General features: G+C 46.4%; 1 protein-coding gene across 1 annotated transcript in view; it reads right to left on the bottom strand.

Moving 5' to 3' along the window:
* col7a1l (collagen type VII alpha 1-like) overlaps positions 1 to 27,644 on the bottom strand; it is a 435,910-nt gene that overhangs the window by 13,183 nt on the left and 395,083 nt on the right. The window contains exons 89-94 of the mRNA XM_072470919.1: positions 25,467 to 25,520; positions 22,990 to 23,043; positions 20,493 to 20,555; positions 19,090 to 19,152; positions 6,645 to 6,761; positions 2,515 to 2,592 (exon numbers count right to left, since the gene is read on the bottom strand). Of these exons, the coding sequence (XP_072327020.1) occupies positions 2,515 to 2,592; positions 6,645 to 6,761; positions 19,090 to 19,152; positions 20,493 to 20,555; positions 22,990 to 23,043; positions 25,467 to 25,520 (429 nt within the window). The remainder of the gene's footprint in view (positions 1 to 2,514; positions 2,593 to 6,644; positions 6,762 to 19,089; positions 19,153 to 20,492; positions 20,556 to 22,989; positions 23,044 to 25,466; positions 25,521 to 27,644) is intronic.

Raw genomic sequence — 27,644 nt, 5'->3', positions numbered from 1 at the left:
AAGCTTCTTGAGGAGTTTAATGATCAAAATTCAAGACTGTTTAGATGGTGTATACTGCTACAACCATTTAACTTGAAAATTATACATGCAGCATGGAGAGAAAACAAAATTGCAGGTGCGTTATCATGACTTTGAGATGTGAGAAGAATGGAACATTCAAAGTTGGGAAATAAAAGGACTAAACTGATCTTTAAATTTGCATGCATAATTATAATGAGATATGTATCATACAGTGTAATAGTAGTGTCTAGTAATGAGTAGTGTTTAAAGTTGAAAAGGCCTTGGAAAATGAAGCCATCGTTTGATATTGATTATTGTATTTAAGGGGAGAGGTGTGATGAATGTAAGAAATTGTCATATTTTATATATTGTTCTCAGTAATGTTATTAAAATATGGGTTAAGGTACATAGTGATTAAGGGGTCATAAAAGGTGAAAGAATAATTGATTTTAACCATTTACTTGTCTACATGTAGATGGCCAATGGAATATTGTTTATGTTTAAGAGCTTCCCTGGAGTGTGGATAATTTTTGAGGGATTGTGTTTAGTCCTAGCTAAGCAGGTCGTAGGACATTTTAGTGGGAGGAAATTGAAGAATGCCTTATTCATGGATACAGATAATGTAATTAATGAGAGAAGCCAGGTTTGTCTATAGTTTTGCAGTTTGATATAGGATTTTAGTGTGACAAGAAAGAAGGATTTTCAGATTGAACATGAAATGTTCTCTCTTCAAAGTTATGCACAGAGAAACAAGTAACCTTGATTGGTAACTTTATTTATAAGTGGAATTTTAACTGTATAGGGTTGTTTAATTGGAATAGATAGTGGAAGGTGTAGAAAGGGAATTAAAGTTTACTTTCCCTTTTATTTAATAGCGGTTTTAACTTAATTGGAAATCTATTACTGTGTTGCTTACGTGATCGACTGATTAAATTTAAAGTCCGTTTTAACATAAAATATACCTGGTCAGTGTTATCACTCAAGTGGTTTTGTTGTCTTCCCTCATAGTCTTACAAATTGTTTGGATTCTCGTACGCATAGCCCCACCATCATAGATCTGAGAATTCCTCAAATCCCCTCCAAGTCTCCTGCCACTCACCTTAAAATGATACCCCCTCGCTATTGATTCTTCAACTAAAAGGGAACAGCTGCTTCCTACCCACCCTGTCCATACCCCTCATTAATTTCATACACCTCAGTCAGGACTCCCCTCATCTTCTTTGCTCTAAAGAAAAGAACCCACACCTATCCAGCCTCTCTTCATAGCTCAATTGATCCATCCCAGGCAATATCCTGGTGAATCACATTTGCACCCTCTCCAATTCAATCACGTCCTTCCTATAGTGAGGCGACCAGAACTGCATACAGTACTCCAGCTATGGCCTAACCTAAGTTTTGTACAGCTCCAACATAACCTCCCTACTCTTATAATCTATGCCACGACTGATAAAGGCAAGTGTCCCATTTGCCTTCTTAACTACCCTATTAACTTGTATTGCCACCTTCAGGGATCTGTGGATAAGCATGCCAAGATCCCTCTGTTTCTCTGAGCTTCCTCATGTCCTGCCATTCATTGAGTATTCCCTTGTCTTGTTACTCCTTCCTAGACTGCTTCACTGCAATGCTGCCTGCAGGGCACGATTCCCAGACTGCTTCACTGCGATGCTGACTGCAGTTCATCATTTCCAGACTGCTTCACTGCGATGCTGCCTGCAGGACACTGTTCCCAGACTGCCTCACTGAGATGCTGAATGTGGGACACCGTTCCCAGACTTCTTCATTGCAATGTTGACTGCAGGACACGGTTCCAAGACCGCTTTACTGGAATGTTGACTGTAGGACACTGTTCCCAGACTACTCCACTGCGATGCTGAATGCATGACTCCGTTCTCAGACTACTTCATTGTGAAGCTAACAGCAGGGTACCATTTCAAAACGAGAGATTTATGAACGATTGTTTTTGAAAGCTTTTTCACACTCCCTGTTGTTACTATAGGATTAATCTGATCAGTACGGAGGAAGTACCATGCCTGGGCAAGGTGGGTATGAGGTCTATGGAAGGCGGGTAGAGGAGCACAGGTTGGCATGGTGGGTATGAGGGGCCATGGGGGAATGGATGGGTAGATGGCCATAGCTTGGCATGGAGACCATGTGGTAATTTTGAAACTTACCTTTCAAATGGTTCCCTCATCCAGAGTATAATTCACAACATGACTGAGGGGCTGTGAATCATGGGTCCTTTAAAAATGGCCCGACTCTATGAAAATTGTTAGCAACTAGGAAATGTCTATCTCCACAATGAAGCCAGCTAGGTTCGGAGTGCAGGGTATGCGAGCTCATGACCTGCACTGAAGAAAATGAGATCAGGAAACCTGGAATCGGGTCCCACCTGCTATATTTTCTGCCTCCATGGAGTCTCCTAGACTCGTGAAAATCCAGCCCAAGCTCTTTTTTGTGTGTCTATAACCGGCACATTGTATTCTGTGACAACCGCTGTCATTTGTGTGAACTAACCTGATCTCCTTTTGCTCCAGAAATCCCTGGAGATCCTCTCTGGCCAGAGCGTGTTCTCCCCCTCTTCCCTGCTTCACCCTATAAATAAAACAATAGGAAGGCATCAATCGTTCAAAATTAAATATTTTAATTTGTAAATTTTTCAGACTCCTGCTGAAGAGGCTGATCATTTCAAGGGTATGGTCCCACGAATGCCGCCAATCCTCTGGCTTTTTCCCATAGTGGATATTCTTCAGAGGGGCTGGTTTAGCCCACTGGGCTAAATCGCTGGCTTTTAAAGCAGACCAAGCAGGCCAGCAGCACGGTTCAATTGCCGTACCAGCCTCCCCGAACAGGCGCCAGAATGTGGCGACTAGGGGCTTTTCACAGTAACTTCATTGAAGCCTACTTGTGACAATAAGCGATTTTCATTTCATTCATTTTCATTTAATTTCATTTTCATTTCAGAAGTAACCATGAGCAGTGAGTATGTGCAGGCTATTCAATTATGGACAATTATGCTGGAGTGCATACCCAAAATCAATTTTTCTTTCTCAGGCATTCTATTGAAAAATGTTGGTGTCCAACTGGGATATTTTCATGTATCAGACAAAGGAATAATTACAATTCCCTGGGAACTAGCAGAAGAATGGTTAACTGAGTTAGTAATCTTGCTCAACATATCTTAAACATATTCAGGGTCTTGCATTGTCCAAGAGCCCTTCCTCTTCCAGCTCAAGTTACCTACAGTTGGTTGTTTCCCTTGGCTTATTTGTGTTTAAAAATGAAATCTATTTGAATTGTAAAAGCTGTAAGTGATTAAACTCTGGGAACCTTCTTATGCATCAATCATTCCTTACTGTCCACCCACACAACTTTCTGTATTTTGATAGTGGCAGCCTAACACTCCATTCTCCATTCCCTCTGAAGTACATGAAGATCAATGGGAGGCGTGGGAAGACCTTTCATCTATTTAAATAAATGGGACTGTTAGCTGTTAATCGTCATTCACAAAATTGCATTGGGGAGGAGTCCATCACATACCTTCAAACCTTTTCGACTTTTGTAAATATTTTATTTTGCAGAAGTTTTATTTATTTAGGAAATGTTATATTTTTGAAATCACAGGATGGTTCTGCATTGGGAAGACTGCCAATCAGAATGCTGTGAGCTTGGTTAGACTTGGCACCCAACACACAAGCTACATTTTTCAATCTGGGTTAACTTTCTATTAGCTTTGATTTTCTAAAGGTTACTATCATTACATTAGAGTCTGAAGCTAGTAATAGGTTTTTAAAATAACACCCATGTCCAATTTCCACTAGTCCCACAGAGGACTCAACGGGGCAGAAATTGTGATGCTGTCACAGAGCCCCACTAGACTGGAGGACAGGATGTAGAATTTGACCCATAAAGTTGCATCAATGCTCTAGACCTTGCGCTTATGCAGAAAGGCTAATGAATGAAATAAATAAAAGTCTGTAAATTGATGTCCTCCCACCCTAGAATGTGAGTGAGAGAATGGGGGCATAAACAAAACTTTAGTAAATGAGGGAAGACCCATTCAAGGACTCAATGGATACCAAGAAACATTACAATCCCAGATGATGTTATAATTGAACAAGAAAATCCCAGATTGCAACAGAACCCTGGATGAAAATACTGTAGCTATTACTTTTTTTTTTTTTAACGTGGAGGAGCAGAGTCACAAATTAGTTTTAACAACAAGAAGAAAAATTAACAAGAAAAGTTGGATTGATACAATACTCCTTTACTCTCTTAACATGGATTACAAAGCACACCTTAAGCTACAATGGTCTCAGCAACACAAAGTACCTTTAAACACACAGACTGGCTATGTTAAAACACACACTCCGATCTGAACCCAAGGTAATATCTGTGGATTTTTCCCAGAATTTCCTCAGAGGTGGCATGGTGGCCCAGTGGTTAACCACAGCGCCAGAGGCCCAGGTACAATTCTGACCTCAGGTAACTGTCTGTGTGGAGTTTGCACATTCTTCCCATGTCTGTGTGGGTTTCCCTGGGTGCTCCGGTTTCCTCCCACAGTCCAAAGATGTGCAGGTTAGATGGATTGGCCGTGCTAAGTTGCCCCTTAGGGTGGGGTTGCAGGAATAGGACGGGGATTGGGCTTAGGTTGTGTGGTCGTTCAAAGGGTTGGTGCAGACTCGATGGGTGAATGGCCTCCTTCTGCAGTGTAGGGATTCTATGATTGTCACATGAGAGTTTCCAAATTCTATTGCCAAAAAACTGCTTTAAAATCTTATTTCACAACAATGCTTTCCATCAGTGGTTTTAATAAATAACCCAGCATTCAGGTTTTACCAATTCCCCTTTAGGACTTTGTTGTCTTGACTGTTATAAAAACTGTTCAAAATTGTTTGAACTATCAATTCTGAAACTCTATGAGAATGGCATCAATCTTTTGATTTAGTTTTGAAGTCTGCTTTCAGACTTTAGCTTTAGTTATTGCAGCTGTTTCTTTCACAATGGGCTGGATTCTCCTGCCCCACCCACCGCAAGAACGCCACAGGCGAGCCGCATACAATGGAGAACCCCATTGACATCGGGCAGGATTTTCCAGTCGCCGGGAGGATGCAGCCACGATATCCTGCCCAATACTTTTGTTTCTTCCTTAGATTCTCCTGAACCGTACCTTGGTCTTTGTTTTCTTAACTTCAGTCTTCCTAAGACATTCTTTCTGTCCCAGTTCCCTGGTTATCTGGACTATATCTGGTTATTTGGGAAGTCTGACACTTTGTATCTCCATTGTTCTGTCCAGCATTTCTTCTGGCAGAGTTGAGAGATGTCCACTCCCCGGTGTCCTTTCCAACTGCAAACAAATTCAGCTAAAATGAAATTCCAAAAACCTTTCTACCTTACAAGGGCCCCAGTTGCTAAGCAATGACTCATGCTTCTCCGACCTCATATTTGCTTTACACACCATAACCCTCTCTAAGCACAATAGAAGCACAATTGGAACTGAGCCAAACACCTTTGTCCAGCATGAATCTAACCACAGGTTTTCCCTTCCTTACGCAGAAACATTAAAATAAACCCTCTTCAAACTATACCTTATTTCTAATATTGACCAATAGAACTATAAATCCCTTAAAGCTACTATTGTTTTCCTAAAAGAAATGAAATAGGTTATATAGGATGGAGGGTGGGAAGAAATATGGTAGATATCAGGTAGCTACAGGAGTGAATGGGTGGACAATATATAACTGTGAAATGTCCATCACCAGAAAAATATAAAAAGCTTGGGAAAAAATTAATTAACCAACTTTTTCTTCACCTCTGAACCCTTGGTTCAGATCCTTCCTAGATTGATAACTCTTTGTTGGGCATGGGTAGTGCTAGGTCAAATGGGTTTAGAAAGCCCAGGTGGATGCCCTTGCACAAAAGTACCTCAACTGTAGCACTAATTGACACTGCATTGTAGTTTTAAGATGTTTTGTAATTTGCATTTAAAATCTATAGTAGGAAGGTGGCATCGCTTGACATATCACATTTTCTCCTACTAGCAGCAAAGATCTTTCACATGGACTAATGAGAAAGATAAGCCCCAAGGCACTAATTAATTTGCATGGTCTGGTTTCAGTTTGTGAATTGATAACTCTAGGTATATGCTGATGTATTCCATTATAAATAAAACATCTCAACTATAATATTGCAGAGTGACAGTGGCTGTATTATTCCTGTCCAGAATTTCAGTTCATCACATTAATTGCAGCCAATCTCTGCTGTGACAAATGTTTAGGTGATACACCTCCATAATGAAATGCACTCTTTAATGTATAGACTGCTCACAAGTGTGATCCATTGGCAAACTCATTCAAGGCTGCTGTTTGACTTTTTTCAGACTACAGAGAGATCAGTTTATAAATTCCTGGGACCATGTACCTTTAAGGCTGGCTGCATGGATAGGATACAAAAGATTGGTTGGTGCCTGTGCAAAGCTATCAATCATCAACTATTGCATTCAGGAGACAAGAAAAGTTTTTTAAAAATAACAGAGAAATACAATGCAGAGGCAAAATACCACGAATGCCGGAAATTGAAAGTAAAAATAGAAACTCTTGGGAACAATCAGCAAAGCAATAAGTTATTTTATCCATTGCCCATTTTACCTTTGCTGCAGGTTCACCTTTGGGCCCTTGCAAGCCTGGTGGTCCAGGGGAGCCTGGCTTTCCAGGTAGACCAGTCGTCCCTTTAAAGCCAGTGAGTCCAGGTACACCCCTAGGGCTCTGCACAATAAAATCAGAAATAAAAAGATGATTAATATGATGCAAGACAATATAATTGGCTGGTTTATGTTCATGTGCATGGCTATTTATAGATGAACACCATTTCCATTGTTGTCAAACTCCTGGGTTTGAGAAAGTTTTTGATTGTGTGACATGCATTTCATTTCATAAGTCAACGCACCACACCAAAAACATAAATGTGGTTAAATTTAGCAAGCTCCATCTGTGACATGCACCAGAGGATTGTATTCATCTTCATTTCATGTCTGTCACTTGCAGATCCCATAGTTCCAAAAAGTGACTTCTGTGCCTTTCTCTATTCCCTCCCTTTTTCTTTACTTCTGTCTCTTCATGGTTCATCTGACTATGGGAGCAATGCTACCCTGACTCCACAGAACTCACACTTAACCCCTCCACACAATTGCTGCTGCACTGGCCCCTTCGGTGACCTTTGGGCCTGTTCAGGAAGGTAGTTGGCCTGGCATTCACCATCAGCAAAGGGACAAATTAACTGCGGAGACTCAACAGATGACAAAACATAATAATAGTAATGAAAGCCAATTTCGGACTGGCCCTGGGCCTCGGTGGGAACGTTATAGCCACAACACAACTCAGCCACTTATCAAGGCCTCTACCACCTAGAAGGACAAGGGCAGCAGATGGATGGGAACTTTACAGTCTCAAAGTTCCCGTCCAAACCACACACCATTCTAACTTGGAATCATATCACCGTTCCTCCACAGTCGCTGAGCCAATATCCTGGAGCTCCCTCCCTAACGTACCAATTGCACTTGCATGTACCTACACAACATTGACGACAACGGTTCAAGAAGGTGGCTCACCGCCATCTCAAAGGCAATTAGGGATGCACAATACTGGCCTTGCAAAATGCTCACATCTCTCGAATAAATAAAAGAACAAAAATAGGCGATAATCAATTTCTAACCCTGTAATTCTGGGGCAACCAGCACCTTGTGAGGAAAAATATCTGAGACAAATTGCAGGCACAAACCCAAAAGTTTAAATTAATCCTGGTACTAAGGTGCAGTTTACCTGCAGAAATAGCATACCTCAATGAGTCAAGTTGTTTCCAAAATAGCTATGAAATAAACAGGTGCTTTTCAGTGTCATCAGATTATCTTTTGGTCTTAATTTAAGTTCCAGAAAAGCAAGAGGAAATGGCATGAACATGAGACCTGGTCTTCATCAAGACACATTGATGTGTGACCATTCTAGTTTCAGACACATGGGGCGGGATTCTCCCACCCCGCGCCGGGTCGGAGAATCGGCAGGGGGGGGGGGGGGCTCCACGGTGGCCTGGCCCGCGATCGGGGCCTACCGATCGGCGGGCGGTCTTATCCTGGTAGGGGCCTATGTTCCTCCGCTTCGGGCCCCTGTAGCTCTCCGCCATGTTGTGTCGGGGCCGGCGCAGAGAAGGCAACCCATGCGCATTCGCGAACTCGCGTCGGCCATAGCGCGCATGCGTGGATCCGCGGCACCCGTTCTGATGCCGGTATCGGTAGCTGGAGCAGCACAAGGCTCTCCAGTGCCGTGCTGGCTCCCTGTGCGGTGCAGGATCGCTGCTCCTAGGGGCCTGTTGATGCCGGCGTAAAAGGCTTGGGCATTTACGACGGCGTCAACACTTAGCCCCAGGATCAGAGAATCCCGCCCAGGCTGTCTGGTTGATTTGCACCTTGCAATGGATTCTTTAAAAATTATTTCATGGGCTGTAAGCGGCGCTGACAAAGCCAACATTTGTTGTCCATCCATAGCAGCCCTTGAGAAGAGGTTAACCAAAGAGAGATGGCGACCATGGAATGCAACTTGTTGTGATTTGGATAGGTTAGGATGAGCATAGTTGAGATAGGAAAAATCGAATAGAATAGCAGGGCACGGTTATATGTTAGTGCTCATGCACTGTGATAGACGGTGCATTGAAAGCTGTTAACATACCATGATACAATGATACACCTGGGTATATTGGAACACTTTGGTACAGTGAATAAAAAAATCAGATAGGGAGGATGAGACATTTGTAGTGGAACTGACTTTACACCTATTTAAGTTAGTGGTGGTAGTAGAGACCCTTTTGAGCAAATAATTCTATACACCTAGATGGAGAAAGGGGAAAATCTTCCCCAGTAACATAAACTGTGTGGAGTTTCTCCCTGTGTCTGCGTGAGTTTCCTCCGGGTGCTCCGGTTTCCTCCCAAAGACGCGCTGTTAGGTCATTTGGACATTCTGAATTCTCCCTCCGTGTACCTGAACAGGTGTCGGAATGTGGCGACTAGGGGCTTTTCACAGTTACTTCTTTGCAAGTGTTAATGTAAGCCTACTTGTGACAATAAAGATTATTATTATTAAACTTGCGCCGTGTTTTGATAACCTGTTTTACATACGTAATCAAGAGAATGCAACTACACCTTAGATAATAAAATACATAAACTGTTTGTGCCTATAATGGTGGCATTGTCTCGATGGGTTGAATGGCCTTCTTTGCCGTAATGACTTTATGAGTATGTGTTATGATCCACATTGATGTTAGAACTCGACGGGAAGATCCCAGAATGGAACACTGTCTCAAAAGTCCATGGGCGAGATTCCCCGGTCCGCCAGCCACGTTTTCCGGCAGGGCGCACCTTTGCCGGCAGCGGGATACTTTGTTCCCGCAACCGGCAAATAGGGCTCCCCATTGTGGCCACCTCACACCATCAGGAAACCCATGGGCATGGGGGCACTGCCGGTGGACCAGAGGATCCTGCCGACAGAGAAATCTGCTGCATAACGTTTCCTTGTTTCTATAAAACGTAGAGGAACAGAGTCACAGGACCGCTAAGTGCTTTCAACAACAGGGACAAAATATTTATTAAACATGGAAAAATTGGATTATAATACAATACTCCCTTACTCCCCCCCCCCCCCTTATCTTAACAAGTACACAAAGATTTAAAGATTAACATAGATAACAAAATACATCTTAAGCTACAATAGTCTTATTAACACAAAAGTCCCTTTTAAACACACAAGATGACTGTGGTCAAATGCACACTCTGCTCTGAACCCAAGTTTGTGTCTATGATTTACACCTCAGAATCCCCCCCAGATGATTGTCACGTGAGAATTTCCAAATTCCACTCCCAAAAACACGCTTTAAAATCTTCTCTCCTAATAATACTTTCCCTTGGCAGTTTGCATTCCAACATCCAGTCCAGGTTTTGCAAATGACACTTTCAAACAAAGCTTCCACTCCACTTTTAACAGTGAACCAGGATTTCACACTGATCTCTTCAGGATTTTGTTGTCTTGGCTTCTGTGCAAACTGCTCACAATTGCTTAAACTTTCTATTCCCAGACTGTATTAAATGACATCAAATGTTTAATCTACCTCTGAAGTCTGCTGTCCCACTTTAAATTTAGTTACTGTGATTGCCTCTTTAACATAGAACACTTTGTTTACTCTTCTGCAAAGTCTTTGTAACAACACCTTGGTCTCTGTTCTCTTAACTTCAGATGTCTTAAATATTCTTTCTGTTCTGGTTATCTGGACTGTAACTTGAGGAAGCCTGCCTTTTTGCAGCTCCCGCCCTATCCGGTCTTTCATCTGGCAGGATTAAGAGATGTTCACTCCCCAAGGTTCTGACTCCAACTGCTCTGGCTTCCAGTTAAAACTAAGGATAAAGGGGCAGCACGGTTAGCCTGGCTGCTTCATGGCGCCAAGGTCCCAGGTTCGATCCCGGCTCTGGGTCACTGTCCATGTGGAGTTTGCACATTCTCCCCATGTTTGCGTGGGTTTCGCCCCCACAACCCAATGATGTGCAGTGTAGGTGGATTGGACACACTAAATTGCCCCTTAATTGGAAAAAATGAATTGGGTACTCTAAATTTATAATTTAAAAAAACTAAGGATAAAAGTAGCTGGCTTCCTGTTGCTAAGCAACTGCCATATACTTCCACATTTAATTTAGTTTTCACACCGTAGCCCTCTCTAAGCACAATTGAAGCCCAGTTGTAATTTAACCAGCCCCCACACATAGAAACACCTTTGTCCAGCATGAATCTAACTATAGGTTTTACCCTTCCAGACACTGAAACATTAAATTAAACCCAATTAAAACTATACCTTATTTCTAATGTTTTCCAATACCCCTGCAAAGAACCCCTTAAAACTACCTTTGTTTCATCGCATATGACACTATGATTTATTAACCACTCCAAGTGCCTATCGTAATTCTAAATACCTAACCAAGCAATAACAGTGTTGCCTGAACTGGATATGGTGTAAATGAATGCATCTCGGTATTTGACTTAGGCCAGGATTTTCCACCCCACCGTGGTAGGACCCATTGTGGGGAGAATGTGGCGGGCGAGCCAAAACTCCATCAACTTTCGGCAGGACTGGAAGATCCGCAGCAGGTGGGGCTGGAAGATCCAGGCCTATATAGATAATGACCTCCTCAAGAAGTTAACATTTTTTCCACTGGGGGCTATAATGTTATGTGATGAGTGATTCAATATACAACTATTAGCAATAGCAATGTATTGTGGTTTCTGGAAATCTGAAATAAGAGCTATTTAAGATGCATTGGGTGAGGTTTCCCAGACTGTTCAAAGACAAACTAAATTGGATTTCTACTATAATATAGACACGTCTGGTACAAATCCACTCCAGTTGCTTTGTATACCTGTTTGCAAAAAGGACAAAGGTGGGGCTGACAAATATTAGTAATCTGGATAACATATTTCTTATGTGCTGGATGGGATTTAGCAACTGATGTAATCTTACATCAATCTGAGGCTAGTGGAAAATAGAAAATATAATGATGTTCAAATGAACACAGGGTAAGATGCATTATTGCGATAGAGGCAAAGAAAGTTTTTTTTCATCTACCTAGCACCACACCTGACTTAGAGATAGATAGTTGATGCCAACAGACGATGCACGAGCTGGGAAAAAAACAAACACATTTTCTCACCTTGATGAGCAAAAGAAATCAAGGTTGGAAAAGAACATTTTACCAATGATTGATGCTTTGAGAATAGAAGCAGAGTTGACTCAGAGGAGCATGTCAATCAGAGTTCCAACAGCTGTCTTGTAAAAAAATAATTACTGTAGCCATCAGAGATTTGGAAAAGGGCAATGAAATAGCATCCATGTTGCATAACTGCTTCCAAGCAGACCTCAAGCACAAGAGCAGGTGTGAGGTGGGGAAAGCCATTTTAGATGCCCTTCTCAATCAAACAATCTGCAACTGCGATCTTCAAGGTTGTGCAGAGTACAACTTGATCTTCAAGGTTGTGCAGAGGACAAAGTGATCTTCAAGGTTGTGTAGAGTACAAAGTGATCTTCAAGGTTGTGCAGAGGACAATGTGATCTTCAAGGATGTGCAGAGTACAATGTGATCTTCAAGGATGTGCAGAGGACAACTTGATCTTCAAGGTTGTGCTGAGGACAAAGTGATCTTCAAGGTTGTGCAGAGTACAATGTGATCTTCAAGGATGTGCAGAGGACAATGTGATCTTCAAAATTGTGCAGAGGACAATGTGATCTTCAAGGTCGTGCAGAGTACAACATGATCTTCATGATTGTGCAGAATACATTTAAAATAAATTTACAGTACCCGATTATTTTTTTCCAATTAAGAGGCAACTTAGTGCAGCCAATCCACCTAACCAACACATCTTTTTGGGTTGTGGGAATCCCCGCAGACATGGGGAAAATGTGCAAACTCCACACGGACAGCGACCTAGGGCCGGGAACAACGTGATCTTCAAGGTTGTGCAGAGAACAATGTGATATTCACATATATGTATATACATACACACACATATATATATATATATATAAAATTTACAGTGAAGGAGGCCATTCGGCCCATCGAGTCTGCATCGGCCCTTAGAAAGAGCACCCCATTAAGGCCACACTTCCAACCTATCCCCATAACCCCACCTAACCGTTTTTTGGACACCAAGGGCAATTTAGCATGGCCAATCCACCTAACCGGCACATCTTTGGATTCAAGGTTGTGCAGAGGACAATGTGATCTTCAAGGTTGTGCAGAGTACAACATAAGCACAAATCTAATAGATTTTGACATGACTCTCAGGATGATAGCTTCAAACTAAGTAAAAACCATGTATTCTGGTGACCTCAGTAAGATTTTACAAAATGGTTCAAAATAGATCTTGTATGTTTAAGACTGGTTCTATGTAAATACAGTAATAAGGGGGTGAAATTCAACTTGTGTGGTGCAAAATGAATGGGAGCACATTTGATGCCCAGTAAGCACATGCACCATTTCCCTTTCAAAGAATTTCAGTGGGTAGGAAAATGGAATGGCCAATCTGCTGTTACCCATTTGCCACGCCACGATAGTCAAACGTTCCTTCCTATGCATCATTCATAAACAGCATTTCTTACAAGACATGAATATTATGCAGTTCCTTATTCAAACTACATAAATCATTAATTTCCTTACTTAATTGAAGGTCCAGATGAGCCTGTTTATATAAAACAGCTTTGACCTGACAGGGACAGGCTTGCCAGGTAAAGTGAAAGATGCATTGTGGCTCCTGGAGGCTTCTGCTGCCTTACCTTTGGCAAAAATCCCCTATCCAGGCAACCCGCTCATCCCTGGATGGACACAAAAGGGCAATTTAGCATGGCCAATCCACCTAACCCACACATCTTTGGACTGTGGGAGGAAACTGGAGGAAACCCACGCAGACACGGGGAGAATGTACAAACTCAACACAGACAGTGACCGGGATTGAACCTGGGTCCCAGGAGAGGGCACCTGACCCTCGTGCGTGTGGTAAACCACTGTAGTATATAATATGTGTATTGTGGTAAACAGCTACTGTATTACAAGTAATGTGGTAAACCACTGCCCGATGGCTCCGCCTCACCTCGGGCCCGGTATAAAGGTGGCTGGTCTCCACCTCTGATCCAGTTCGAGATCAGAGGCCAGGAGGCTTTCTGTTTAGTTTATTAAAGCCTCAGTTACGTTCACTACTCGTCTTGTGTTCATTGATGGCACATCAATTTAATAAGCTAAACTTCTAAGATGAATTCATCGCTCAAGCCTAATCGCCTGGAGCTGGACCCACAGGCAGCCGACGCCACTGCAACATTCGAGCACTGGCTAAGCTGCTTCGAAGCGTACCTCGGATCCTCCACCGAAGACTTCACTGACCTCCAAAAGAAGCAAATCCTCAACGCACGGGTGAGCCCGCAAGTTTTCCTTCTCATCAGGGCGCCCCCTCGCATACGGAGGCGATATTGCTGCTGACGGGACAATATGTAAAGTCTACACAAGGTGTATGCCAGGCACCTTCTTGCTACGAGGCGACAACGCCCTGGGGAATCACTAGCAGAATTCCTGCGTGCCTTGCGGGTACTCTGCGGAACTGTGCTTGCCGGGCGGTATCGGCTACCCAACACGCAGAGCTGTTGATCAGGGACGCCTATGTCGCAGGCATGAAATCGAATTACATCCACCAGCGATTGCTAGAAGGGGGTACACTCGGCCTCCCAGAGACAGTGCAGCTCACAAACTCGTTGGAGGTGGCCTTCCAGAACATGGAGGCCTACACCTCCGACCACGCGGCACCCTCGTGGACCTCGTGGGTGCAGCCATCACCCGACTTGAGTGCGGCGCAAACCTGCCTGCCAATGCCGGAAGCCCAAAGTGCTACTTTTGCGGCCAGGGTAAGCATCCCAGACAACGCTGCCCTGCACGGACCTCGACTTGCAACGGGTGTGGGAGGAAGGGCCACTTTGCGAAAGCCTGCCAGGCCTGATCTCTCCCTAAAACTCCTAGGCCCAGCAGCGCTGCCTGCTGCCTGTCGGGGCTGCCCCCAGCTGCCGCGCCACCCGCCATGTGCGACCCGTGGGCGCCGCCATCTTTGATTTCACCCGCCATGCGCGACCCATGGTGGCCACCATCTTTGATGCCATCTTGTACTCCACCCGCCATGTGCGACCCATGGGGGCCGCCATCTTTGACGCCATCTCCGATGCCACGCGTGACCCAGTGCACAAGAAGACCGGCTTCGGGCCCTCCACAATGACTTCTGTCACCCAGGGGTCACCCGTGTTTTTCATTTTATCAAGGCTCGCAACCTGCGTTACTCCATCGAGGAGGTCAGGTCTGTGACCAGGGACTGCCAGGTCTGTGCGGAGTGCAAACCGCACTTCTATTGGCCAGACAGAGCACACCTGGTAAAGGCCTCTCGCCCCTTTGAGCGCCTCAGCATCGACTTCAAAGGGCCCCTCCCCTCCACTGACCATAATGTGTACTTCCTCAACATTGTTGACGAATACTCAAGATTCCCTTTGCCATCCTATGCCCTGACATGACCTCTGCCACCGTCATCAAGGCTCTGCACAGTCTTTTCACCTTGTTCGGGTTCCCCACCTACATCCATAGTGATCGGGGATCCTCCTTCATGAGCCATGAGTTGCGTCTGTTCCTGCTCAGCAAGGGCATCGCCTCCAGCAGGACGCCCAGCTACAACCCCCGGGGAAACGGACATGTGGAGAGGGACAACGCAACAGTCTGGAATGCCGTCCTCCTGGCCCTATGGTCTAGAAGTCTCCCAGTCTCCCGCTGGCAGGAGGTCCTCTCCGATGCGCTCCACTCCATCCGGTCGCTCCTGTGCACCGCCACCAACGAGACCCCTCACGAGCGTATGTTTGCCTTCCCCAGGAATTCCACCTCCAGGGTCTCGCTCCCGTCCTGGCTGACAGTCCCAGGGCCCGTCCTCCTCCGGAAGCATGCGAGGAGTCAGTGGGCAGTGGGCAGAGCATATTAGAGCCACAAAAAGCCTGAGACATGCATAAACTTATTGGAGATTAAAACAAAATTTTTACTAAGCAAAGTTGAAAAAGCTATTGTTCTAACAACATATTTTCAAAGACAGTTTGACGTTAAAACATGAGCTGTACCAGTAATCTGATCAAGGACGAAGCAGGCACCATAGCAACATGAAGGCACTACTGTTCATAATGTGGATAAAGCGAAGTCAGCAGAAAACCAGTAGAACCTAGTCTTGATAATAGCACAGAATCGCATTCCATAACATACACAAATATTCAAACATGAAACATTCAGAACTTATGTTGCACATTAAGGATTGACAGCTAACCATCGAATCAAATACATTTGATTCTAACCCAAACCAATTAGGATGACATAGAGATGTAGCTAGATGGCTCAAGACAGATAAGATTTCCTATAAACATGATGGTCCATACGGCCATCTTTATCCAGGATCATTCTATACTTTGATCTAAACTATTCGCTATCTCTATTTTTTTTTCATATTTTCACTTTTCCACTCTAACTCTTGAAGTAAAGGCAAGCTGTTTTGCCGTAAGCAAGAAACCATTTCTGTATTATTTTGAAAGTTAAATTGAATACAAGTTACTTCTCTTTAAGTCTTTTTGCTAGCCAGACTTCATTGAGAATAGATTTAAGTTTCTCCTAATTGTAATCAAATAGAGACAATAAAGATTCTTGTTTGCATCCGAGAAGTTTAACTCAAATTTCTACTGAGTTTTAGTGTCGCAAGACCTCACTAATTCCGCATGGTAGATCTCATCAGTCTTCTTCCCCCATCCGTGCTCCCTCCCTTACTCCTTCCTTCCCTTTTACTCCTTCCCCCCAACAAACTCCCTGTCTTATCCTTTCCTCTTCCATTACAACTACATCTTCACTTTACCATTCTCCCCCCGTTACTCCTTCCTTCCTTCTGCCTTACACCTTACGCCCTCCAAACCCCCTTCCTCCCCCCAGCTTTACTCCTGACACACGCGCCCCCCAGCTTCACTCCCCCCCCCCCCCAAGACCTTCCTCTCCCACCCACACCTAGATCTTCCTCCCCCCACCCTTTGTCACTTCCTTACAAGCCCATGGCGAAGACCCTGTAGTATCAAAGCTGATCTGAGACAATGATGAAGACCACAGAAGATGCTTTGAGCCCATGGCAATGACCCTGAAGTTCCAAAGCAGGTCTGAGACATTGATGAAGACCAATGAAGATGCTGTGAGCCCATGGCGATGACCCTGAAGTTCCAGATCAGGTCTAAGATCAGTGAAGCCAAAGCTGCTGTGTGGAGACCTCCCACATTCTGAGAGGTGCTTCGTGATGGCACCATATGCAGAAAGAGCCACCCACCATGTGGTGAACGTGTTCTTCTAGGGTCCAGTAGTTGCAGGCCTTCAGCATCTTTTTCTCTTTGAACGTCTATGATCTGATCAAGGCCCTAAAGATAAGTCTCACCTTTTGCACACTACATTGGTGCAGACGTGTTCTGGGCCAGCGTATTTGCCCAGAGAATCAGGTGTGGGGGCAAGATTCCAGTGAGGCCTTCATTTGTAAATAATTAGCAAGATGAAAATCGGTTTCACACCAGCCTTCAGTGGTATTCCTGATCCACCACGGTAGGCACCATCGGAAGACCCTGCTGCAAATTCATGCTGGTATGAAAATGATTTTTGAGCCTCCGGACAAATTCTAAACCCCTCCCTCAACCATTGATCTTGTTTCCGGGGGCATGGAAGAATTCTGCCCTGTTTCTCTAGCTGGTGTTTACTTGAATCAGTCCCACTCTATGGGTGGAATTTTCCAATCTAAGCACAGAAAATCTGGAGGCCTGGTCTTCGGCATTATGTTGGATGGGGCCTGATAGAGCCAGTAATGGTAGCTCCACAGAGATTGGGAGGTTGCCCCAATCTGCGTGAAAAGAACTCCAAGCCCCTCACCCCTCAATGGGAGAAGCCTCCTCCCGACAAGCACCGGGGCAACCCTCTCCACCAAACATGAGGGAAAGCTCTGCCAATGAAGCTCCCAGAGGGTCTACGGTGGCACTATCGTGGGGAAATGCTAGGGTATCATGGAGTAGCGGCAGGGCACTGACTGGGCATGTGCTTCTCTCCCCCACTCCCCAAACTATGCAGACGTCACGTTGGCGAGGGGGTTGTGGTTCAATCTGGAGGAACATATGGCAGGCAAGCCCGCCAATTATATTAAAATTTATTAATCCATGAGGGGTGGGGAAAATCGGAAACGGAAATCTTGCTGGTGAGAATCTCGTTTTCCGATTTGCGCAAGATTTTATGCCCACATCGCTGTTTGCGCTCACGGCGCAAAATCGCCCCGCTCTCTATTGTGCTGTTTTAGTTCCTGTGTTACTCCACATTTCTTCTAATTCTATTGTTGTCAGTAGTTGAGTAGAATTGAGCTTTAATTTTATTTCTTGTGATCCTGCCAGGGATCTCTCTTTATGGAATCCTGATGATACCATTGTTGTAGATTGCTATATTTAAAAGGCATTAGCCAATGACAGAAACATGTTTTCATAGTAATGACAGTGTTGATGTGCTAGAACTGGCTCCGAGCCATTTACTATCCAATTTGAATAAATTGTCAGCTTCTATCCACAACCCACAGCTACCCCTCCTGCCTCCTCCCTGTCTCTTTGTAAAAATCTTGACTGGCTATTTTTTGCTATTTGATGCCATCACTGATGAAACCATGTGCTAATTTGAAGTGTTCTTTGGGAAAAGAGTTCACTTAATTCCCCTGAAAATCTCACCCTTTCTTGTCCAATTTTCGTAACTACTTTTCCACTAATTTGCGTCTTTGCTGGGGTTGCAAGGCACATTATCTGTGGTTAACGATGGTTCAATCCTCAGTCACTGGGCTGGAATTTCTACCATTGACGATTGGTCGGGCGTAATGTAGACTGTCACTGTGAGGAACATGGCAGCTGGGCCACTTAATCAGAGGGGAGGCCGCACAGCAGTCTCTTGGCGGTAGGAAAACCTACCACGATTAAGTTGGAATTCACTCAAGCGATGGCATGTCAATTAGGCTTATCATTAAATCAACTGAAAGCTACCCACCTGTCGTTGCCTTCAAGCTCTCCTGTCCCCCTCTCCCATGACCCCTCCTCGCCACCACTATTCAGCCCTCACTCCCCTGGGTCCAGGAATTCCACAATGGTCCCTGATGAAGTTCCTGGAGCAGGGTCAGCACCAGCCACCGCTGCCAGAAAGGGAGAGCTGATTGGCTGACAGCACCCAAATCCTAGGGAAAGTCCGACTCTGTCCATTTAAGTGCCTGAGATCCTCCTCAGAAGTGATACAGGTTTCCCAACAGTTCTAGCAGGCTCAAATGGACTACTGCCATTCCTATTTGTTTTGGTCTTATGATCCAACCAGCCATCTGGATCTGTGTCAGTTACATTAAAATCCGCCTCGATGTGTGCTTTGACACTCATTAATATTACTGGATGAAATGACAGCATGTTAGAAAGACAAACCTTTTGTCCTTTTTCTCCTGGAACTCCTTTGGATCCTTGAAGGCCTGGAAATCCACGAGCTCCCTAGTTCACATAAAAACATTTAGTGAAACATGAAACAACTCTATCACAGAATTGTTATGGCACAGAAGATAGCCATTTGGCCCATCGTGTCTGCGCCAGCTCTCCAAATGTCCAAAAACAGAAAATACTGGACAATCTCAGCAAGTCTGACAGCATCTGTGAAGAGAGCGAACGTTTTGAGTCTGGATGACTCGTTGTCCAAACGAACATCCTAACTTAGTGCCATTCCCCACTCATTCTGCCTTTCCCCTGCACGTCTTCTAATACCCTCTCGAATGCCTCTATTGACCCCACCTCTACCACATTTCCCGGCTGTGCATTCCAGACCCCAACCACTCATTGTGTGAAAAAAATTTTTCTCACAGCACATTGCTTCTTTTGCAAATCACTTTAAACCTGTGCCCTCTCATTATTGATCCTTTTACGAGAGGGAACAGTTTCTCTCTGTCTACTCTGTCCAGCCCCCTCATGATTTTGGACATCTCTTTCAAATCTCCTCTTATCATTCTTCACTCCAAGGACAACAGACCCAATCTCTCCAATCTATCCTCATATCTGCAATATTTAATTAAGCAGTGAGTGCTCTTTATTCTGCTTAGCTCTCATCAAGTCTGTTTCAGGCTTTATCTTCAGCAGGGGGGAGTCCTGTTTTGAGAGTTTTAGTCCTGCACCAAAGTTTCTCAAACAGAATCCTGCTCATTATTTTTATTCGGATTCAATCTATATAATTTTATGATAATCTATTTGTACCTTACACACTGCTTTAGCACACTGGGCTAAATCGCTGGCTTTTAAAGCAGATCAAGGCAGGCCAGCAGCACGGTTCGATTCCCGTACCAGCCTCCCCGAAGAGGCGCCGGAATGTGGCGACTAGGGGCTTTTCACAGTAACTTCATTTGAAGCCTACTTGTGACAATAAGCGATTTTCATTTCATTAATCCACCAAGTTTTGTATAGCATTACATAAATCTTTCAGTACAGAAGCAGGCTACACCAGGGTTTATGTTCAGCACTAGTTAATTCATTGCACCTTTTCCTTCAATTGTTTTCCCCTTCATATAGTTATCTAGCTCCTCCTCAAATTCATCATGTTATTCATCCCTACCATTAGATGTTGGAGTGAGTTTCATATTCTCACCATGCACCTTTATAGCGAGATTCTCAGGATTATCTTTCAGTGTAAATAATTATTAGGGCTTATTCAGCATTTAGAATTATCATTGAAACAAGTAATTGAATTTTACTGAAGTCTTTGCACTGTTTAGATACATTAGGTTCCCACTGCCAGGGACCTTACATATTAGGAACCTGCATTATGATATAGAAAGGCAGATACTAACCTTTAGTCCCAGAAGGCCGTCTAAACCCAACTTTCCTGGTAACCCAGGTTCACCCTTTTCACCCTTAAGAATAAGACAGAACATGTTTAATGGCCAGACTGACAGGTACCTGAGCCAAGTCTCAGCTGTTGCCCCTGCCCTGATGTACCCTCCTCAAACCTATGGGCGGGATTCATCCAAAATATTTCTAAGTGTCATTTTGGGTGAGGTTCTCGCTGGCCTTTTGGGTGAGAGCCACACCGCTATTTAACCACACGTAGGGCACGATCTAACGGAAATGGAACAGTCCCATGTCGGCCGAGGTTAGCCGGGTGTTTCCCGGCACTCGTAGCACAAAGAATAACCCAGCTATCTAACAGGACTCTGCTTTCTTTCGTGGCCTCAGCGGGGAACACCCCACCAAGACTGTACTTAGTCTCAGTTCCTGCACTGAGGAGCTCTGTCCGCCAGTGCAGGACGGTATCGGGTGCCATTTTTAAATGGCACCCCGTTCTCGCGAACCCCAAGGTGACCCCCGGACCTCCCTAATGCCCACTATAATGCCGTCATCATGTCCCCCACACCCTACCTAATAAGGGCAAGGCATCCCAGGGCCCAATCCCCGGCACGGACAAAATGCCAGCCGGGCATCTTAGTACTGCCAGCCTGGCACCCTGGGCATCCGGAAATGAACGGGCTTAGATCTTTGCTGGGAAGGGGTGGGGATGGGAGTCACCTCCGTCAGAAGCCCCTTCTAACTTTGGGCACCCCCTCCCCCATTAAGAGCCACTGACCTTGGACCTTGCTCCTGGCCCCCTCTCACCTGACTCCTCGATCATCCACTTCATGCTCCCCAGGTCTTCTCTACCTTTCCAACCTTGGGACACCTTAAACGTACCATCTGGTCTCAGGACTTGGAATCAGGCTTCTTTCTAAAGTCTCTGGAGAGATGCCAATGCATTTTGACCCATTGAGTTTGCACCGACCCTCCGAAAGAGGACTCTAGGTAGGCCCACACCACCTCCCTATCCCCGCATTGAGCATGGACAATTACCTAACCTGCACCGCTTTGGACATTAAAGGGGAAATTTAGCATGGCCCACCCATCTAACCGGCACATCTTTGGACTGTGGGAGGAAAGTGGTGCGCACCCGTAGGAAACCCATGCAGACACGGGGAGACCGTGCAAACTCCACACAGACAGTGACTCAAGGTCGGAATCAAACCCGGGTCCTGGTGGTGAGGCAGCAGTGCTAACCACTGTACCACCGTGCCACCCACTTACGACACTGTCATCAAAACTCTAGTCCACACCTTTGTCACTTCAAGACTTGACTTCTCCAAAATACCTCATGACAAAGGATCAGTCTCTCAATATTGCATTGGAGTGCCAGTCTAGATGATGTGTAAAACCAGAAACACTTAAAAGTGAAGTAAGGTGTGAACTATAACTGCTCTATTGGATGGTGAGAGAAGGGAGTCTCATATATACCACACAACTCCTCAAAGAACAATTTTTCTTTCAATCTCACCAAGAGGGTAAATCTTGGCCAGAATATTTCAGCTGGCAATATTTTCAGTGTGCGTCATTTAGCTGCAATTGGAACCCCCACCCCTCACTCAGCTGGAAGGTTGAAGTCCCACAATAGAGAGCTGCTGGCCAATCAGATTGGAGCTGCAGTGGGCAGAAGAGGAAATTCATCGACATGCCAGAGCCTGAGTCCCAGAACCAAATGGCAAGGTAAGAGGTAAGATTTGAGGATCCCAAGGTGGGTGGGGCGATAATGGAGTCGGGAAATCCTGGGGTGCGGGTGGCAGAAAGGGGGTGATTGGAGAGTTGGGGGGGGGGGGGGGCTTGTAGGAGGTCAGGAGGTGTCAGGGAACAGAAGTCCAGTGGCCACCTTGAGGGGGGGGGGGGGGGTGCCCAAAGTCAGAAGGGGCTTCTGATGGCGGCGCTTTCCTGTCCGAGGGCTAAGCCCATTAATCTTCGGGCTTCCCCAATGCCAGGTAAATCCTACAACCAGCTTAAAAATTGAGGCTGGGTGAGAAACGACCCTTAAGTGGTCAATAATTGGCCACTTTAGGGCCTCAATTTGGGCAAGGGTTTTATTCACTCACCATTAACCTCTACAAAGATTCCCAAACCTGATCATAGATAGTGGACTTGACATTGAAGAACAAGTGATACACAAAGATCTACAGGCTGGTTTAGCACACTGGGCAAAATCGCTGGCTTTTAAAGCAGACCCAGGCAGGCCAGCAGCACGGTTCAATTCCCGTACCAGCCTCCCCAAACAGGCGCCGGATGTGGCAACTAGGGGCTTTTCACAGTAACTTCATTTGAAGCCTATTTGTGACAATAAGCGATTTTCATTTAATTTCATCCTTTATCGAAAGCAATGTAAAAACTGACTCTTGACTAGTGCCACATTGAATCACATAGCTACCAGAATGTTTCAAGGAAAAGACAAACCAAAATCTGTATCAATAGAGAACTTAGAAAAAGATCACCAGTTACCCTTTCAGCCCCAATCCCTGGTTGTCCTCTTTGTCCTGGAAGGCCCCGTGATCCCTAAATAGGAAGAAAATACTTGTTAATGCTAACCTTCACATTGCGCACACATGAGGGCTATTCGAATGGCATTGCTCTGTGTGATACTGGTGAATGTGACAGAGATCATCGGTGCTATTCTCCGACCCCCCACCGGGTCGGAGAATCGCCGGGGGCTGGCGTGAATCCCGCCCCCGCCGTGTCCCGAATTCTCCGCCACCAGAGATTCGGCGGGGGGCGGGAATCGCACCGCGCTGGTCGGCGGGGGCGGGACTCAGCCGCGCCGGTCGGCGGGCCCACCCCCGGCGATTCTCCGGCCTGCTGTCAACCCTCTCCCTCCGGCGTGGATTAAATCACCTTTTGAATGGCGGGACAAGGCGGCGCGGGCGGGCTCCAGGGTCCTGGGGGGGGGCGTGGGGCGATCTGGCCCCGGGGGGTGCCCCCACGGTGGCCTGGCCCGCGATCGGGGCTCACCGATCCGCAGGCGGGCCTGTGCTGTGATGGCACTCTTTTTCTTCCGCCTTCGCCATGGTCTTCACTATGACGGAGGCGGAAGAGACCCCCTCCCCTGCGCATGCAGGGGATGACATCAGCAGCCGCTGACGCTCCCGTGCATGTGTCGCCCGGCGAAGACCTTTCGGCAGCAGCTGGCGTGGCGCCAAAGGCCTTTCCCGCCAGCCGGCGGAGCGGAAACCACTCCAATTATTTTTTTTTCCAATTAAGGGGCAATTTAGCGTGGCCAATCCACCTACCCTGCACATCTTTGGGTTGTGGGGGTGAAACCCATGCATTCACAGGGAGAATGTGCAAACTCCACATGGACAGTGACCCAGGGCTGGGATTCCGCTGTCCGTCAAGTTGCTGGTCACCCTGAACCTTATCGCAATGGGGTCCTTCCAGGCGCCGAGTCGGGACCTGTCTGGAATGTCACCAAGCTCGGTGCACAGGTGCATCCATGCCATCATGGCGGCCCTCTATGCCCGGTCGCCACAATATATCAAGTTCAATATGGACCGAGCCCACCAGGATGCCCGGTCAGCGGGGTTCGCTTCATCGCCAAAATGCCCTGGGTCCAGGGGTTGATTGACGGGATGAGTGTCGCCTTACAAGCACCGGCTCATGACAGGCCAGTCTTCACCAACTGAAAGGGGTTCCACTTGATGAACGTGCAGCTGGTGTGTGATACCCGTGCAGTGTTCACGACGCCTTTATCCTGGCACACTCGACGGTTCCTGACCTCTTCGGGCCTGAGGCGCCCATGCGGTTGAGGGGTTGGCTTCTGGGCGACAGGGGCTATCCGCTGTGATGATGCCTATCCAGAGGCCATAGACCAATGCGGAGACCCACTACAACGGCGCCCATGCAGTGACCAGAGGCGAGATCGAGCGGTGCTTCGACATTCTGAAGATGTGCTTCAGGTGCCTGGACTGTTATGGAGGGGCACTCCAGTATAGCACTGGGAGAGCCTCCAACCTCGTGGTGGCCTGCTGCATCCTCCACAACATTGCACAGCAGAGGGGCGACGTGCTGGAGGAGGGAGATTAACGCCAGTCCTTGTCCGAGGAGGAGGAGGCGGGGATGGGCGAGGATGGGCAGGCACAATGTGTGCTCCAGGACCAACGCGCATGGGGACGCTCTGATTGACTCCAGGTTCACCGACTAGGGGAATTGGCCAGCGGCACGGGCATCCTATCCCCCATCCCTCCTCCCACCCACAGGCCGACGACTCCCTCCCATGAACACCCTCCCTGAGCAACCCCCCCTCCCACCTATCTTTGTAACCTCCACCCCCTCACCCAACCTTGCAATCCCCACCCTATGGGGTGCGGGCCGTGGGTTGGCAGTCACAGCGGGTCTGGTCCATGTAATGGAGGATGATGAGCTGTGGTACTCCACATCGTTCGACAACGTCTGACTCCTGCCCATGATAGCACTCTCCTCCATTCACCTGGGTGATTCCTGAATGTGAGCTGGCCATTCAATCTCAGAGTCCCATCAAATCTCTGAGGTGGCGGATGTGGGAATGGTGGGAGGGGGCTGTGGGATGGGGGTGGGATACCGGAGCGGTGAGCGCGGGCTGAACTGTGGTCCCTGGGCCAAGCCCTCCCACAACATCCGCTAGTGATTTCAAACAAACTTGTTGGACTTGAACCTGGTGTTGTAAGTCTTCTTATTCTGTTTTAAAGAGACACTGCGTCTTCCCTTCCTGCTCCCGTATGGGGGTGAAACCCATGCATTCACGGGGAGAATGTGCAAACTCCATATGGCCGTATGGCTGAGACCACAGATAGGGTAGATGAACCTTTGGCCCACAACTCCATGATAGTTTAGGGGTGCCTCAATCTGCTTTACCATGGTACAGGATTGAAATTTGTCTGAGAAATATTCTTCTGCAAAACTGTTCCAGCAGACAGTTAACATGCACAGTATTAATATTTCCTTACCTTCTCACCTTTGGGACCACTGCCTCCTTTTAAGCCTTGAAAGCCCTGCTCCCCCTGAAGCAGAAAGAAATACTTGTCTGAATAAATCGTCTTAGCATATCTCAAAAATACCTCAAGGTACTCTATGTACAATGAATTAGAGACTTATCTAAACACAGAATATGTTACAAACAGCAATGAGATGCGCACATCCGAAGATGGATTGGCTGTGCGAAAGATTTCCCCGTAGTGTCCAAAGGTTAGGTGGGGTTGCAGGGATAGGGCAAGGAGTGGGCATGTGTAGGGTGCTCTTTCAGAGGGCAGGTGCAGACCCGGTGGGCCAAATGGCCTCCTTCTGTAGAGATTCTATGAATGGTCAGTTTTTGTTTTGTGGCGGTGTTTATTCAGGAGGAATGTTGACTGGGATAGCTGAAACATTCTGCGTACTTTAAAAAAATAATAGCATGGCCACCTTCAATGGCCAACTGAACGAGTAGAACAGACAAACTGAATCTCATCCAAAAGCTGGCAATGCCAGACTGCCTCAGTAGTACGCCCCAGATCATGTGCCCATAGCCTTGTACAGCACAGGTTCCATACTATTTCTTCAATGACTTAATTCAAAAGTAAGAAGTCTTACAACACCAGGTTAAAGTCCAACAGGTTTGTTTCGATGTCACTAGCTTTCGGAGCGCTGCTCCTTCCTCAGGTGAATGAAGAGGTATGTTCCAGAAACATATACATATAGACAGATTCAAAGATGCCAGACAATGCTTGGAATGCGAGCATTAGCAGGTGATTAAATCTTTACAGCTCCAGAGATGGGGTAACCCCAGGTTAAAGAGGTGTGAATTGTGTCAAGTCAGGACAGTCGGTAGGATTTCGCAGGCCAGATGGTGGGGGATGAATCTAATGCGCCATGAATCCCAGGTCCCGGTTGAGGCCGCACTCATGTGTGCGGAACTTGGCTATAAGCTTCTGCTCGGCGATTCTGCGTTGTCGCGTCCTGAAGGCCGCCTTGGAGAACGCTTACCCAGAGATCAGAGGCTGAATGCCCTTGACTGCTGAAGTGTTCCCCGACTGGAAGGGAACATTCCTGCCTGGTGATTGTCGCGCGATGTCCGTTCATTCGTTGTCGCAGCGTCTGCATGGTCTCGCCAATGTACCTCGCTTCGGGACATCCTTTCCTGCAGCGTATGAGGTAGACAACGTTGGCCGAGTCGCACGAGTATGTACCGCGTACCTGGTGGGTGGTGTTCTCACGTGTAATGGTGGTATCCATGTCGATGATCTGGCACGTCTTGCAGAGATTGCCATGGCAGGGTTGTGTGGTGTCATGGTCACTGTTCTGAAGGCTGGGTAGTTTGCTGCAAACAATGGTTTGTTTGAGGTTGCGCGGTTGTTTGAAGGCAAGTAGTGGGGGTGTGGGGATGACCTTGGCAAGATGTTCATCTTCATCGATGACGTGTTGAAGGCTGTGAAGAAGGTGTCATAGTTTCTCCGCTCCGGGGAAGTACTGGACGACGAAGGGTATTCTGTCGGTTGTGTCCCATGTTTGTCTTCTGAGGAGGTCAGTGCGGTTTTTTGCTGTGGCGCATTGGAACTGTCGATCGATGAGTCGAGCGCCATATCCCGTTCGTATGAGGGCATCTTTCAACGTCTGTAGATGTCTGTTACGCTCCTCCTTGTCTGAGCAGATCCTCGTCACATTCCTCGTCACAATGGACATCTCGGCACTCTATACCAGCATCCCCCATGACGACGGGGGGGATGCTAGTATAGTATCCCCCTAGTTCTCCAAGGCGGCCTTCAGGACGCGCGACAACGCAGAATCGCCGAGCAGAAGCTTATAGCCAAGTTCTGCACACATGAGTGCGGCCTCAACCGGGACCTGGGATTCATGTCGCATTACATTCATCCCCCACCATCTGGCCTGTGAAATCCTACCAACTGTCCTGGCTTGACACAATTCACACCTCTTTAACCTGGGGTTACCCCATCTCTGGATCTGTAAAGATTTAATCACCTGCTAATGCTCGCATTCCAAGCATTGTCTGGCATCTTTGAATCTGTCTATATATATGTTTCTGGAACATACCTCTTCATTCACCTGAGGAAGGAGCAGCGCTCCGAAAGCTAGTGATTTGAAACAAACCTGTTGGCCTTTAACCTGGTGTTGTAAAGCTTCTTACTGTGCTC

The sequence above is a fragment of the Scyliorhinus torazame genome, chromosome 13, assembly GCF_047496885.1.
Source record: "Scyliorhinus torazame isolate Kashiwa2021f chromosome 13, sScyTor2.1, whole genome shotgun sequence".
Taxonomy (NCBI): domain Eukaryota; kingdom Metazoa; phylum Chordata; class Chondrichthyes; order Carcharhiniformes; family Scyliorhinidae; genus Scyliorhinus; species Scyliorhinus torazame.
This window is presented reverse-complemented; position numbering and strand designations above follow the sequence as displayed.